The 14,732-nt window shown below is 36.6% G+C and overlaps 1 protein-coding gene across 1 annotated transcript in view; it reads right to left on the bottom strand.

The window, feature by feature from the left end:
- The window catches only part of ANGPT1 (angiopoietin 1), a 152,708-nt gene that overhangs the window by 45,360 nt on the left and 92,616 nt on the right, over positions 1 to 14,732 (bottom strand). The window contains exons 5-6 of the mRNA XM_005479425.4: positions 12,300 to 12,427; positions 7,736 to 7,837 (exon numbers count right to left, since the gene is read on the bottom strand). Of these exons, the coding sequence (XP_005479482.1) occupies positions 7,736 to 7,837; positions 12,300 to 12,427 (230 nt within the window). The remainder of the gene's footprint in view (positions 1 to 7,735; positions 7,838 to 12,299; positions 12,428 to 14,732) is intronic.

Raw genomic sequence — 14,732 nt, 5'->3', positions numbered from 1 at the left:
AGGGTTAAATATACAAAATGTAAGAAAAATATCTAGGAAAGGTATTTTTTATTCATTTCAGACAAAAGGAAAAACTTTTGGGGGGTAGGACTTAATTCTTTTCTCCAAATACACTGATTAAGTAGCAAAATGAACATGGCTAGGAGAACAGATGCTACAGCAAAGACCAAAAGTTTGTGAGTTTGAGAAAGGACTTGAGTTTCAACCACATTATCTGTCTAAATAGAGCATCAAATTTATGGATTGTTTTTGAATCTCATGCTTGGGCTCCGCTGGTAGTCTAAACAGCTGTACAAGAATAGAAGCTGACTGACATCAGAGTCAAAAAGTCATACTTCTAATTTGACACGAGTCCCAAAGCTAAGAGCTGCTCCACTAAATTCCAAATGGAGCAGATCATACAGGAGAAGAGAAATGCTGTTCCACAATGAGAGCGCACACCTGCTATTTGGGAAGACCTCTGCTACAATTCTACTATATTTTCAAGTCAGAGATTTTAAAACCAACCTCACTGAAACTCACCTGACTCTTCTAACACAGCATTTTCATCTTGTGGTTAGAACACTTCTTTAATGACTTCAGTCTTTCTCATGGTACTCTACAAGAGGCTGTTAGCATAACTAAGCTCGATCTTGTTATCATTATATAAAATTTATTAATTAAATGTCTTTGGAATACCACATGAGTCTTATTAGTACAAATTAATGCTGTTAAATTGAAGCACTAGTGTCAAAGCAGCACAAGCATACATCCATGTGTCAACAGAGCTCTTGAAACTGATGTTATCCAGTAATGTTTGCATAGGAAAGACTGTGCTGAGTATAACACATTTAAAAAACACAACTGTGCTCCAACACAAAATTGTGTTTAATTTCACATCCAAAAATTTTCTCCAAAATAAAGAGGATGCTTCCTTTTGTAGTAACATCTCTGGTGCCCAATATGGTGTTCCAACTCTCTCTGAGATAAATATTGTTTCATTCTTGTTCCCTTACATAATTCTGTTGAAGCTTACATTGTAGATTAAGCCTTGGTCAGGACCAGAAGAGTTTAATGAGCATGTTTTCATAAAACAAAATATGGTCTCTCACCACTTCAATATCATGTCTATTTCTACTGGACATACTGGATTTAGATAGCAGGAGAGCAGAGAAATTGCTGTGTCTTTTCATAGCACTGGTGAAAGTAACAATCATCTGAGTAACTGCTGCAGTCTGAACAGACTTCTTATTACACCAGCATGACATGCCATTCTTTATCACAGAAGAGTGGGTCTCTGTGAAAGGCGTTACTCACATAATATCTTAATACACATTCCACTCACCAAAAATCATTTCCTTATATCCTACTCACTTGGAAAATGTGTGAAAAAAACAAATTACTTCCATGTTATCTACCCCAGTCCCTTGAAGAAAATTTTCTCTTTTCAGATGTAAGAAACATATGACTTTGAAGCACACTATCATAAGTAATGAATTTATTGCTATATGTTAGAAATTTATTCACGTCTTGAGTGTACCTTGTAATCATAACTCAGTCTTATAAGCCATTCATTTAACACATTTATTCAAGACTGCCACTACTCCCAATCTGTCTGGTTTGTTTACACTACAGAATTATAGCTTTTGTCTTTTCCAAGGTCACACATTCCCTAGTTTTTGGTTTTCTCACAGGTCTCACAGGTCCATCCTGTTCTCAAATCCTTCATTTTGCAGAGGGGACCATGCTGCTATTACAAGGCACTTCATTAACTGCATCATGCTACTGACAAGAAAAAAACACAAAGCCATCTCTGCTGAAGAAATTATGGGAATTATCTCCAGCTAGTAGCTAGATGGATAGATGTAGTACAGATAGCTTTATAAAGGCTCTTTTCCTTTCTGAAATTTGTTTGTATTCCTTTCCTACTCCAAGATTTTCTACAAAATGCTTGCCTATGTTCTTTAAACAAGTAATTCTGTCCCTCAAAAGTGTTTCACTAAGACACAGGGGGAAGAGGAATCTGTGAAAAGTGCTCTGAAAATTTCCTGTGCAAACAGTGAAACTGTCTCAGCGCTAACACCAAAGTAGCCCTATGCCAGCTGTTATTTGAGAACAGCCTATTACCTGGCACTGCTTGGGTATTTTCTGTGCATGTTATTTGAGTCAGACTCTAAAATTCTGCTGTGGTTTTTTGTCACAAGACATTTTTGAGTCCTCTTTTAAAGAACACAGGGGTACATCTATCAATGCAAGTGTGAAGATTTCATGATTGTAACAATGCAGAACATACCCTAAATAGTTACAGTCCTGGAAAAAGATTAAAATTTATTCCGAATATCTAGCTTTAAAAAAAAAAAAAAAGTGAGAATTATGAAAGACATTGTTCCCACAGTATGGGCTTTCAAATTATGAGTAATTTTTTTTTTCTGTCAAGAACATTCTCCTCAGCCAAGCCATATGGTTTTTGTAATTTCTGCTCAAAATCCCACCCACATCTGAAGTTATTTTGCACTAAGATAGTGGAACCAGAATCAATAAGCTTACACACACAATTCTGAAAGGTGCTTTATGCATTTTTATGTAGTCATTGTCTCACTTGAAAAAGAAAGTGGTGAATATAATGTTTTAATTATTGCAAGGGGTTGGAGCTCTGTCTGTAATTATTTGATTCATTAAGTTTTTGGGTATACAATATAACCTGAACACTATTTGTAAATGCATACAACTACAACAGAGAATTATCCATCATCAGTTAATGATCCAAGAGGAAACTACATCAGCTTGAGTTTTTGTTTTTTCATTCAAGACAAATACAATATAAATGGAGGTGAATACCTATTTTCAATGAGAAAAATGTGCAAGTTAACGTTGTTACTGAAGCAATATGGAAAAAAAAAGGCAGAGTTTAAAAGCAAGAAAGGTGGGCAGGGAGAATTAGAACTTGAAACTTGAACTAAAACTTTCACAAGAGAAATTAAAATTTTAAGCCTTAAAGTCTTACAACAGGTGGAGACCACAAAATGAATTAGGAGGCCATATTCTAAGACAGGAGCTGAACAGTTTGCAAATACAAATTGAATGTAAGTAACATCTGGAAGTTTTTAGAATGAACTGAACAAAGACACTGAAAAATAAAGTCTTTATTGGAATGGTAGCTCTTCTGTATAATTCAGGCTTGTAAGACTTACAAAGACTAGCGAGATGAAAACAGGAGGTGACCAGCAACCTTACTGTCACAAACAAGTCTTCCAGGAAATAGGTAGACCCTCTGTCCAAACTAAAGCTTACTCACAGAGGTGGACTGTGGGAAATATAAAAAAAGGTGTAAAAACCATTGTGTCTAGAATGAAATCAGAGACATAGAGTCCAAAGATGTTTTCAGCTGTCCTTTAAGTAAGCAGAAGACACAGACCACCAGACTTGTTATAGTAGCTTAAATTTACTGAGGCTCAGGGGAAAATTAGGCTATTCCAGATCACACAATGTAAATTCCCAATAGAATTGCATCCAAAAGCACTTCCTGAGAAAGTTCTGGTGACTGCCTCCGTGGTCTGGCTCTCAGTGTGTGAAGAATTTAGTCCACAGAAGAACAGAAATTATCCTGCTCTGGTTTCATGCCTTGTATGCACTATGGAGATAGCCATCAATTTGACCCAACAGCTTTATGGAAAAAAGAAAAAAAGAAACTGCAACAGGAATGGAAGTGGTTTTGTAGATTTGTTCTTCAGGCACACACAAATGCTACTGATGACTTCTGAAACAATTGGCAGCAGACTTGTTTTAAGCACTGAACTGTTGTTGGACTCAGATATTAATCAGGAACATGAAATTAAAGGAATGTGAAATTTAGCGATGAACGTCATTCTTGCCTCAAAGAAACCAAAAGAAAAAGCAGCTGCTGGTCAGGAAGGTAGGAAGTGGTTGCCATATAACTTAGAAATTAATTTTTGTGCGTACTATGTACAAGGGATCCTAATCTAGCTCATGACACGAATGATTAAAAGAAGTGATAGGGTTTTTTTTCATCAGGGAGTGGAAAGTAATAATTAAGGCATAGAGTACAATTAAATACTGACAGGCAAGAAAAAAACTGGCTAGGAAAAAGGTTGCTGTGAGCTGGCTAAGGCACATAATTTCAAATACCTATTGAGAGTTTTTCTCAAATGAGAGAAAGCAGGAAAATTTACATGAGGAAACTCCCAACAGACTCAACTCCAAAGAAGGCCCCCTAGGAAACTCATAGTGAATGTTGGGCTATCAAGTGTGGAATAAATTTAGAGAATTTCATGGGAATTATTAAACTAGACATGCTAGAAGGCTAGAGAATAGGGAATTCAATACTCCATCACCTAATTTGGCAAAAATGGAGACAGTCACTGGGAAAGGTGCATTCATCCAAGAACTGAAAACTGGAAAATGATCAAGAAGTCTTGACAGCCAAGTTAGCACATGAGCTAACCATTTACTAAGATTTGATTATTGCTAATAACTGCATAATAAATGCCAAAAACTGCATCTTGGACAGAAAGCTTGTAGAAAACACCCTTCTTAAGGGTCTTGGGTTTGCAGATGGCAAGCAATAATTTTTAAGCGATATTCCCCTCTAGATATAAAAACTCTTAATAGTGTTTTACATTTACATTTACTCAGGCAAGAAAATAGGAAAAATGCTTGAAATTTGCTTCAGGGTGATCTCACCTGCCATAAAGAAATTATTTGTTATTCCACTTCAATTTTTTCTGTTAAGCAGCAAACAGTATAACAGAAAATGCATTGCAAAATGCAAAAGAACAGATGTAGTAGATACTTATAAGTAAAGGATGGAAGAATGAACTTATGGGGTTTTCTCTAAATTTATTCCAATTAGTATTGAACGCACAAAACTCAAATGGCCTGAGAGAGTTCTCGGTCAGAACTGAATTCTTAGAAACAAAGGTAAAAATTACACTGCACGCCCTAAGACTAACAAGAAAATTGGAGGATATTGGGAACATATGCCCCTAAGCAAGAAGATACATAACCAGCCTTGCACAACAGTAAATCTGCAGAAAAGGTTATGCACTCATTAGCTGTTGTTTTAGATACAAAAGAAAGTGTTACTTTATTTTCCAGATTGGAGACTGAATGCAAGTGGAAACAGAGAAAAAAACACACAGGAGGAAAAATTAGTACCACTATTGCACTATCACCAACTGTGTGGCGATTTATGTATAAATGGAGTTATATACTTCCTACTCAAAAGATTTATGGCTACCCTACCTCTCACTTAACCTGTTTACTATACTGGTGTCCAGAACAGAACTGAAATGCTTCCATGTAAGCTGAAAACACCAGCATGAAACTGCATTAAAGACAAGGAGTGCCTCCCTGCTGTCAGTGACTCTGTAACCCACAGTGCTGTCACCCTCGCAGAGAGTGCTCCCTTCCCAAGGAAGCTGCTGTAAGGATCTGTCCAGAGCCAGAGCATATGTGCAGTGGCCTTCTGACACTGTAACAGCCAAAATAACTTGTGGGGCTTTTAGCAGCAGTGCAGGCTGGTGGCCTGAATTCCTGTCCAGCTCAGAAGCTGGCAAGTACTTGCTTATAGCTTAAAAACTTCAACAGTGTTCCAGATTTCTTTCCAATAAGAACTAAATACACTGAAAATAAATGAAGCCCAAGAGACCTATGGTTGCTGTTATTATATGATGATATTTTTTCTGTTAGCTTTAGGATCCCAGTGAGTTATAAGCTCAAGAAGAATATCTTAACAAAATTGGAAATCTCTATCTGAATGATGGGCTGAAAAAACATCCATTAAGTTCAACTCCTCCAAGGAAGCCTAAGTGCCATCGTGATGTTTCCCACACCAGACTGCCCAATTCCACTGGAAGAAAGACCAGGCTGATGTGTCAGGAAGGAGAGGGGTTGTGGTCCAACAGACACCACACACCCTCTCTGAACAACCAAATAATTAAGTTAGTGGTGTTGCTGGCTTGAAGTTCAGATGCTTTCAGGTGTCCCAGTAATACAGAGAGTCCACCAGCCACTACCATTCTGCATTCAACACTTATCAATATATGATAACCACAGAGGGGAGCCTAAGATTGTTACTTTGGTGAAACTGTTCATAGGAGCAGAGCAAGCATGAATCCTGTCTTGCTTCATGACATATAGGATAAACTGTCAATAAAAGTCCAAAAGACATCCTTTTTATTTGGTAGAAGAAGTGATCCCTTAGAACACTAAATCATTCCTAAAGAGAAGCAAAATTAATTCAGGCTGCTTGAACTAGACAAAACCAACAGAATGTAATCCTCTACAGATCTGCACTATTGTGAAGGAAAAGTGGAGGAAAATGACTATGTGAAGGGATATGTATAAAAACAGGCCACATAGGAAAACTTTACAAAGGGCTGTATTTATTACACTGCCTAAGATAATCTCAGGAGATAAAAGCTGTGAAAATCATTAATGTGATATGTATACATTTTAAAAAGTCCATATGTAAATTGCACATACAAATTCTGATTTCCTCACTAGTAAAACTTGAGGAATCTTCAAATTTTGTTTTCCCAAAGAAATTTGATAGTTTATATTTTATTTGATTCTGAACCAAAATTGAGTAAAACAGTTTTCAAGTTTTCTACTAAATTAAAACAACACCAATTTGAATATAAATTTCTAAATATTTAACTCTATTTATTCTCTAACTAGAGCAAGTAATCTATTTCATAATATACATTCATTAAAGTGATGTTAAAATGAAAATAATATTTTAAATAGAGTTAAATAATTAGAAATTAGAAATCCATAACAGCAGTAGTCTGACCCAGGTAATTATTTATATTTTCAAGCAATATTGAAAATAAAGCACCAGTAGAATCCAAAATTAGATTTTGGTTCAATAGGTTCAATAATATGATATTTTGTTTATTTCTGAAATTTTAAGTTGTACTACAGAATTTTTTCCATAGAAATTTTTACAGATTTTTAAATGCTTTTATTTTTAAACATTGAAAATTGTCTTTTCATTAGTGTTTTTTGAAAACTGTAAAAAACCCCCATTTCTCTGCCAGGCTGATAACACAGTGCTGAAAACTTCACTAGGACTGTCATTGAAATCCAAGCCATCCCTCAGAGACTCAGAGAATGGAGCTCCATCAGAAGGTTTGATCAGGCAGAGAATGAAAAAAAGTAAGAAGTTATTTAGATTGGAGTCAAATATTTTTGAGTTGGCAAAGGCAAAATAGCCTGCCTGAAGTCATGTCATCTTTAATTTGTTAAGTTACTTATTTTCTTGTAATGCTATTTTAAGTATCAACATTTCCAGTACATTAACTTGATTGGCAGAGGTGCTGTATGACTTGGGAAAAACCCCAGTAAAAAGTTTTATTCCTGTCTGCTCCAAATTCTGAATGAGTTACTCTCAGCTGAAAAGATCCATGCCTTAGAAACATCCTCACTTGCCTTTTACCTCTGAACATCACATCAAGTCAAAATTTCAGTGACAGACAGCAGTGTTCTGGCCTTATCTCATTTTAATCTCAGCAACTGATCTGAGAGAAATTCTAAATCAGGGGCAAGAGTACTCAACTAACTGAGTAAAACTTATTTTTGAAAGTAACAGACATGACGAAAGGTAGTTCATAAAAGACTGCAGGACCATACCACATCACTATAGGAGGAATTATCTGTTTAGGTTAATAAGAAGTAGTATTTGAAATCTGATACTTGTATGAATTGTACAGCTATTGCATGTTTTTCACCTTACCATTTTGTATTCTTTCCAGCTTTTCTGAAAATCCAGACTTCCATCTTCTCGGTGTTGTATAACTGTCCATCCTCCTCCAGCAATTTCCATATTACAAAAGACCTACAACATTAAATAAAAAAGAAAAATTTAAAAATCCAAGCAAAAAATAAAATAAGTTTGAGTTGAAATTCTGTCATTTGGGGGGGGGGAAGAATTTGTGAATAACAGTATTAAGTGAGTGTGTTTTCCTGTGCACTCATGCCCTATTCCCTCAATGACATCATCAGTCATTTGGTAACAAGCAGTTCTCTCATTATGTTTAGTGTAATTCTCCCAGCAATGTCTCCTTTCAGTACATCACCAAGAATATCTCCCAGTCATCCCCTTCTACTTCTTCAGCTTTCCCCTTCACATTCCCTCCATGCTTTTTTTTCTATTTTCTCTGTAGTGCCCCTGAAACCACTCCCTTCCTCTTAATGAACAAGAGTAATTCTCTCAGTGATAATAATGCTTCTTTTAGCAGAGTGTCATTTGGTCTCAGAGAGAATCTTGAAAATTCTTGCAGAAAACATTCATCCTAGGAGTCTGAAATGTATCACAAATGAAGTTATTCTGTTTTCCTTTGAACTGTAATATTATCAACAGTGTTCCAGGCAGTGTCCCAAAATGGGACAGGTGACCTCAGAGCAAGCTGCCTTATAAGACAGAACGTAGGTAGAAATAGGCTCAAGATATGAGGTCTTTGAGACAAGGTCAGAAGTTAAGATACATACTCAATATGTAAGACCATACCCTGTCACCACTGCTCTAAAAAATTATAACCTAGATACTAAAGATTCTGTGTACAAAGGATAATGAAACAATTTGGAAAATTTTGTTGACCCTTGATATTAGAATATTGTGTAGACTGAAATCTGTTATCAACCTTAAATAATCCATAGAATGATAAAAAATAATACTAACTTTTATTCGCTTCACTCTTATTATCCTTCAAAAAATACAGAAGATAAACTATGAAAAAAATTAAATACTGCTTGTGTATTTGTTTTCATTAGTATATGACAAGCAGTAGTAATTTTTGTTCCTGTTCTTCTAGGACACTTGATTTTAAGATCTAACTTTCTTAGGGCTACTCATTCAAGCAAATTTTTCTGATTTCATTGCCCTGGACTCATCCATGCCATATTGATGCACCTATCCTAAATTTCATTTGTCTGTGCTTTTAAAAGCTGCATTCTGGCCATTAAGTAAAAATTCAATATGCAAGAGTGCTGAAGAGGTTTAGCTTTTAGCACTCACGTCAGCAAGAGTCAACCCATTAATCACTGGTTGGCAATTTAAAGCTTTATATTGCTTCGACAAATTGGAGGTTACTATCCAACACAGTTAAATAAAAATTTATCCTGCAGTTGACTAGAGGACCACATTGTACCCTCAAGAAAAGCCATTATAAATTTCTCCAACTCATAGGAGCTGTCATAGTAACAATATGCAAGTATTTTTGTTTTAATTTGCACCAGCGTTGCCAAGTGAAGTCCCTGTGAAAGCGCAGGAAGGAAATAGAATACCAGGACAAACATGAACTTGATTCAGGGTAACCACAAGAAAACCCACAATTTTCTAGACAAATATTTTGGCCCTATTCCTTCTTTAGGGAAGCCACTGTGAGGCAAAACATTTATCTACAGGATTTAATGTCTTTAGTCTGATTTACGGTGAGAACTTCTAAAAGATGCATTTACTTTCCTTGTAAGTCATTTCAAGCTCCCATGAATCCACTGCCAATTTTTAAAGCAGTAAATCCTCAACTGTACTAAGACTACTCATTCTAAAGATGCATGCAAATGTTGGGATTTTCATAGTACAATATAATGAAATACCTATAAAACACTAAAGTGTTCTGAATAATATATCAAATTGAAAGAGAAAACGGCACAGTGAAAAAAGATTTGCCAGCAGCACATTTTTCACTTGCCATCATTGTATGGTCTGGCACTTTCCACAGTGGTAGACACGGACACCTGCCCATATCAACAGGAGTTCCATGGTGATTGTAGATGTTACTGTGCATAGCTTTAGCCTTGTCTGTCCCAGAAAAGATCAAGGCACTCAGCCACTTAATGTGTTCTGATACTTAACCCTCTATTAGAAAAGAAAAGGATGAAAAAAGGTGACTGAATTTGTATGCATTATGGTTTCTGATTTTATAATTAATAAAATAACCTTAGAATAAAAGACCATCCAAAATATTGCACTCTTGCTCTTCCTTAAATGCCTGGGTAAAAATTCTCAAGCTCCTTAAAGGCAAATATGGGATTATTTCTACTTATTTTACCTTTATGGACTGAATTATTAAAACTTTTATAATTATCATTCAGAGATAAGCTGAATTTTAAATTAATTTGAAGATGTGAAATTTCTGCAGATTTCATTTTAGGTTCATGCACACCAAGACCCCACAAATCTACCTCACTGGCATGGAGCAACAAGTTCAAGACCAGGTATTTTCCACTGAATATCAGGGTTCTAGTAAGTATCCCTTAGAAAATATAAAATTAAATGAAGGCATATTTTGTAGCCTGATGTATAAAGTTGTTATGAATGAGATAGTTGGCTGTGACTGTGTGTAATACAGAAGATAATAATATATTAGGGCTCCTAAGACATGCCAGAACTGTGCATTGTGGTAATCCAGATAACTAAGCTGGCTTTAAACAAGCAAGTCTGTCTCCATGGAGTACCTATCAGGATATCAGAGCAATCTGATTGTGTCTGCATGGTGCTACCTCTGGGCTGATTAGTGCTGGCACAGTGTTGCATTGAAGTGATTTTGAAGCTATCTCAGCTGGAGTTAGTTCAGCTATCTGCACAGCACTACCTTGCAGCTTGTTTAAATGACCTTAATGTCTGAAGAAACACCTGTTAAAGCAATCACACTCCTCACTTGACTAACATGAAATTGTCTGGGCTCACCTCTTGCTGTGTTACTGCTAGGGCAAGACAGAAACAGGTGTATCAGAAATGCCCTCAACACACAGAAACACACACTCCTGCCTTTTCTTGCTAAAACAGGAACCCTCCAGTAAAACTTAATGCGATGGCACCAGCTGAGTTGTGGTACCTGTGTTGATTGATAGCAGTGTCTGTAACCAGGGATATAGTGGAAACACAGGAGGGCTTCCATTGTGTCACTGTCATTATACTGCCAGTGAAGTGAGTTTGAGGTAAATATACCAGAAGCATGAGTGTCACAATGTTTCCAGGTAACCCTTGTTTTTAATTGCATTCCAGCTTCTGGTTATGGTTCTTGAGCTTCAGTAAGGCTGAGAAAACTACTGCTAATTGGTATATCTGATTCGGACACATATGTTACATCTCTTTTTGAGCAGAGCAGCGTCTACAGAATTTCTTTTATTATTCTTGTCCTGTTCAGTAATGCTTTCAGGGATATCTGCCTTTTATGTCATGTCAATTATTTTCCTATTCACATTTTCCAGAATTATGTTGGTCTTGGCCCATAAAGCTCTCCCACCCCAATTCTACTCATGGCCTAATGAACTCTATTTCCTCACTAAACTAGGACATCTTGATGTTTACAGGCTTCCAAAGGCCTTTTGTAATACCAAACTCCACTTAGGAGCAACTTTAGCATATCTTAATATGATTATAATATTACTATAAACAATAATATTGGTAATATTTTTTACAGTATTTTTATGTTTGCAGGGTCACCATTTTAGTGCAGTAAGAATAAATTCACCAGACAGAAGTGGTTCCCTCCCTCCTGTCTGGCCCACTTTATGGCCACCACTGTATTTCCCAGGTAATCAGCCTTTACCCTTGGTGGCTGCTCCAACAGTGCCCTGTCAGAGGGACAGCCAACATTCCCCCACAGACAAGCTGGGTTTAGGTCATCCTCTCATGTTCCTAACCTCAGTTCCTGACTCAGGTACCTTAGCAACAAAAGTCTTGCAAAAAAATAATCTCTTATACAGACCAATGTTTCATTTGCATAAAAGAAACCCCCTCCCAAGTCCCTTTTTTGAGAAGGATGGGATTATACACGCTCATAATTTCAAGCAGTGCTGGCACTCAGCATGTTGTGTTCTTTACAGCCAAACCTGCTTTTCCCTGTCCCCTACACAAGAAGCAGAATTTTTTTAAATCCTTATCTTTAAAAACTACTCATTCTGCTTCTTCTTTTCTTGTGCTACCAGATAATCCCCAAGATCAGCTTCCTCATTATCACACTTTACAAATTCACTTCTAAATTTTATTGCAGATTTATTTGCAGCCATAGTCTGATTCAACTGGGCTTGCCAAGTGGGAGGAAGTGAGTCAACTATTGAGTGTACATTGGAACTTAGGAAGGATTTTCTGTCAGCGGGAAAGAAGAATGTCTGGAATAATACAGTTAATCATTTTCTCAGTCTATTATACTTATTAAAGACTAAAGAGAAGACATGCTTTTTATACCAGTACAATATTTTGTGGAATGATAACTTCAAGAAAGGCTCAAAACACTCCTTTCTGTTCAGCGCAATGTCGTATTAACAAACAAGAAAATAAACCCAGTCTTTACCTTTTTAGGATCTGACACATTGTTAATATAAATAGTGTAGACCCCACTTTTGTTAACACCAGATTGGTATACATCTGCACAGTCTCTGAATGGCTTTTCTTCTTCCTTTTTTGCATTCTTTAGTAAAACTGCAAAACAAAAGACATGATAATATACATTACAACAACAGTCTTAAGCATTTCTATATCTAGGAAGTACACTTTTGCACACTACATCCCTTTCAAAAATGGACAGTAAAAATTGCACTGTGTTTCTTACACAGTTCATGCATTTGGCAAATTCTAGTAAAGAGCTAGTATGAAGCTTTTGGACAGATGGCAGAAGTAGGCACCAGAAGAAGTCATGATACAAATAGCTAAACAGAGCATCCTGTCTGCTGAGAGGTAACACAGCATATTCTTTCTGAGTGCAAAGCTCTGTGCCCCTGCAGGTGTTGCCTCTGACAAAAGATGTACCCTCAAGGTTGCCAAAGAATGCCCCAGAGATGGCAAATAAAGGTGGAAAAACATGTTCAGTGTTGTGATCTGACACAGATGCTCACTTAAGACAGCAATGCTGGAAGGAGAGAGTTTGTGCTGTTCATGAGGTAATAACCTTTGAGCAGCACAGGAGCTTGGGGCAAGGCAGCTGCTTGCTTAAATTTATTTATTTTGTAGAGAATAATTTAATTATTTTCCTACCTACATTCATAAAATTTGCTAAACAGAATAAAAGAAAAAACAGTGCTACTGAGGTCAGGTGTCTAGAGGCAAGATTTATAGAACCCATTTTGGCTCAGCACAGGGGAACAGTTAATGTTATAACACCAGTGCAGATCTTGATCCTGTATATTACAGACAGACCATGTATATATGAGTCTGGGCTGAGAAATCAGGAGTGCAAAATGTTGAGAATCCCAGTCTTGAACAACCAGGAAATTCCCTGTAGAAGGAGTAACATCTGAGAGTGTTCTTCACTCTCACAAACAAAAGTAGCATGACCCCTCACAATAGTGAAGGATATGATTCTATTCCAACAGAACATATTTTAAGCACATCAGTATTCCCACGGAAATCCATCTGCCTACTCAGATTTTTAAAGTTAAACATGTCCTTAAGTGATGTGCAGGGTTTGGGCCAGCACTTCATTAATCCCTACAATAAGGATACAATATTTAAGTCTTCCAGACACACTCATCCTCTGGTGAAAGATACTTCTTTTTCATTTTTGGCTTGAAAGTGTGAGTTATAGATACAAAAGGGAGTACATCTCATTTACTCTGAGTGAAATGGCCTCTGGGCAAAGCTGATACTGATGTGTAACTGGGCAATGGCCTGACACAGTGTGTGGGACTACATGGGCCAGAGGTGGTGAGAATAATGCCAAGGGCGTGCAGTTGGAAGTACTATCTTCCCTTTGAAAACCTCAAAGCAGTATTTTAGGATGGCAAATTCCTGCCAGAGCGCTTGGTATTAATACCATTTCACAGATGGGGAAATTGAGGTAAAAAAGGTTAAACATTTTACTCAGTCATTCCGTGAAAAGGTGAAAATAGAAAAATAGCGAAAAATCCAATCCTGAGTGTAAGACTACACTGCTCTCTAAGTAGGCATTTTGCACATAAATTATATTATTTTTTCCCTTTTATGTGTTTTCATATTATTATTCTTAAATTTTATTTTAAGAAACAAAATCCCTTACTTCTCCCCTTCCCATGTATTTGCTTCATGTTTGTTATTTTTATTCAGCACTCTCAACAAAAATCAAACCTAATTTATATATTTGCATATGAAATTTGATTAGGAAATCAGTGGCTTTGAAACTTAGACATATTTGGAAAAGATAGTGTTGGCAATGCTGTAGATTGCACACTTCCCTGTGAGATGGCAGGGAGTGAGGTCCTTAGCAAGGTGCACATCAATTGTGTAGTCTCTCAAAAGTGACATTTTTTGAGATAAGACATAGAACTGAGGCCCTCGTGATTTGTGTTAATTAAAGACCTCATGGTACTTTTTGTAAGCAGATGGTGTCTGTATCTGTGGCCAAAGTCCAACCTGAATAATTACTTGGGGCTGGAGCCAAAACCTAGAGGAGTTACAGCAAAGCCTCTCATTGATTTCAGAGGGCCTTAGAATAGACCCATTCTTTCTGGCCTGAACTTCTCTAATGCTGTTGTTTCAACTGGAGACATCAGTCTCTCCTGTCTCAAAATTATACTTAGTGGTGCAGAGGCACTGCTCATTTTCTTCAGTCTTAAAACACTTTTATTAGCTGTATGCAGCAAGATTATCTTACCTGTTATATGAGTGTTATACACACATTGAAAACCACTTGGAAATAACATTAAGATTCAATAAAGGAAATTTGAATTTGGGTCCTTTCTAGCTGAAACTTAGACAAAAGAAATCATGAGTATGTCTTAAAGTTTATATCATTAAAATTTTAAACAAGGTA

Source organism: Zonotrichia albicollis, chromosome 1 (assembly GCF_047830755.1).
Source record: "Zonotrichia albicollis isolate bZonAlb1 chromosome 1, bZonAlb1.hap1, whole genome shotgun sequence".
In the NCBI taxonomy this organism is placed as follows: Eukaryota; Metazoa; Chordata; class Aves; order Passeriformes; family Passerellidae; genus Zonotrichia; species Zonotrichia albicollis.
This window is presented reverse-complemented; position numbering and strand designations above follow the sequence as displayed.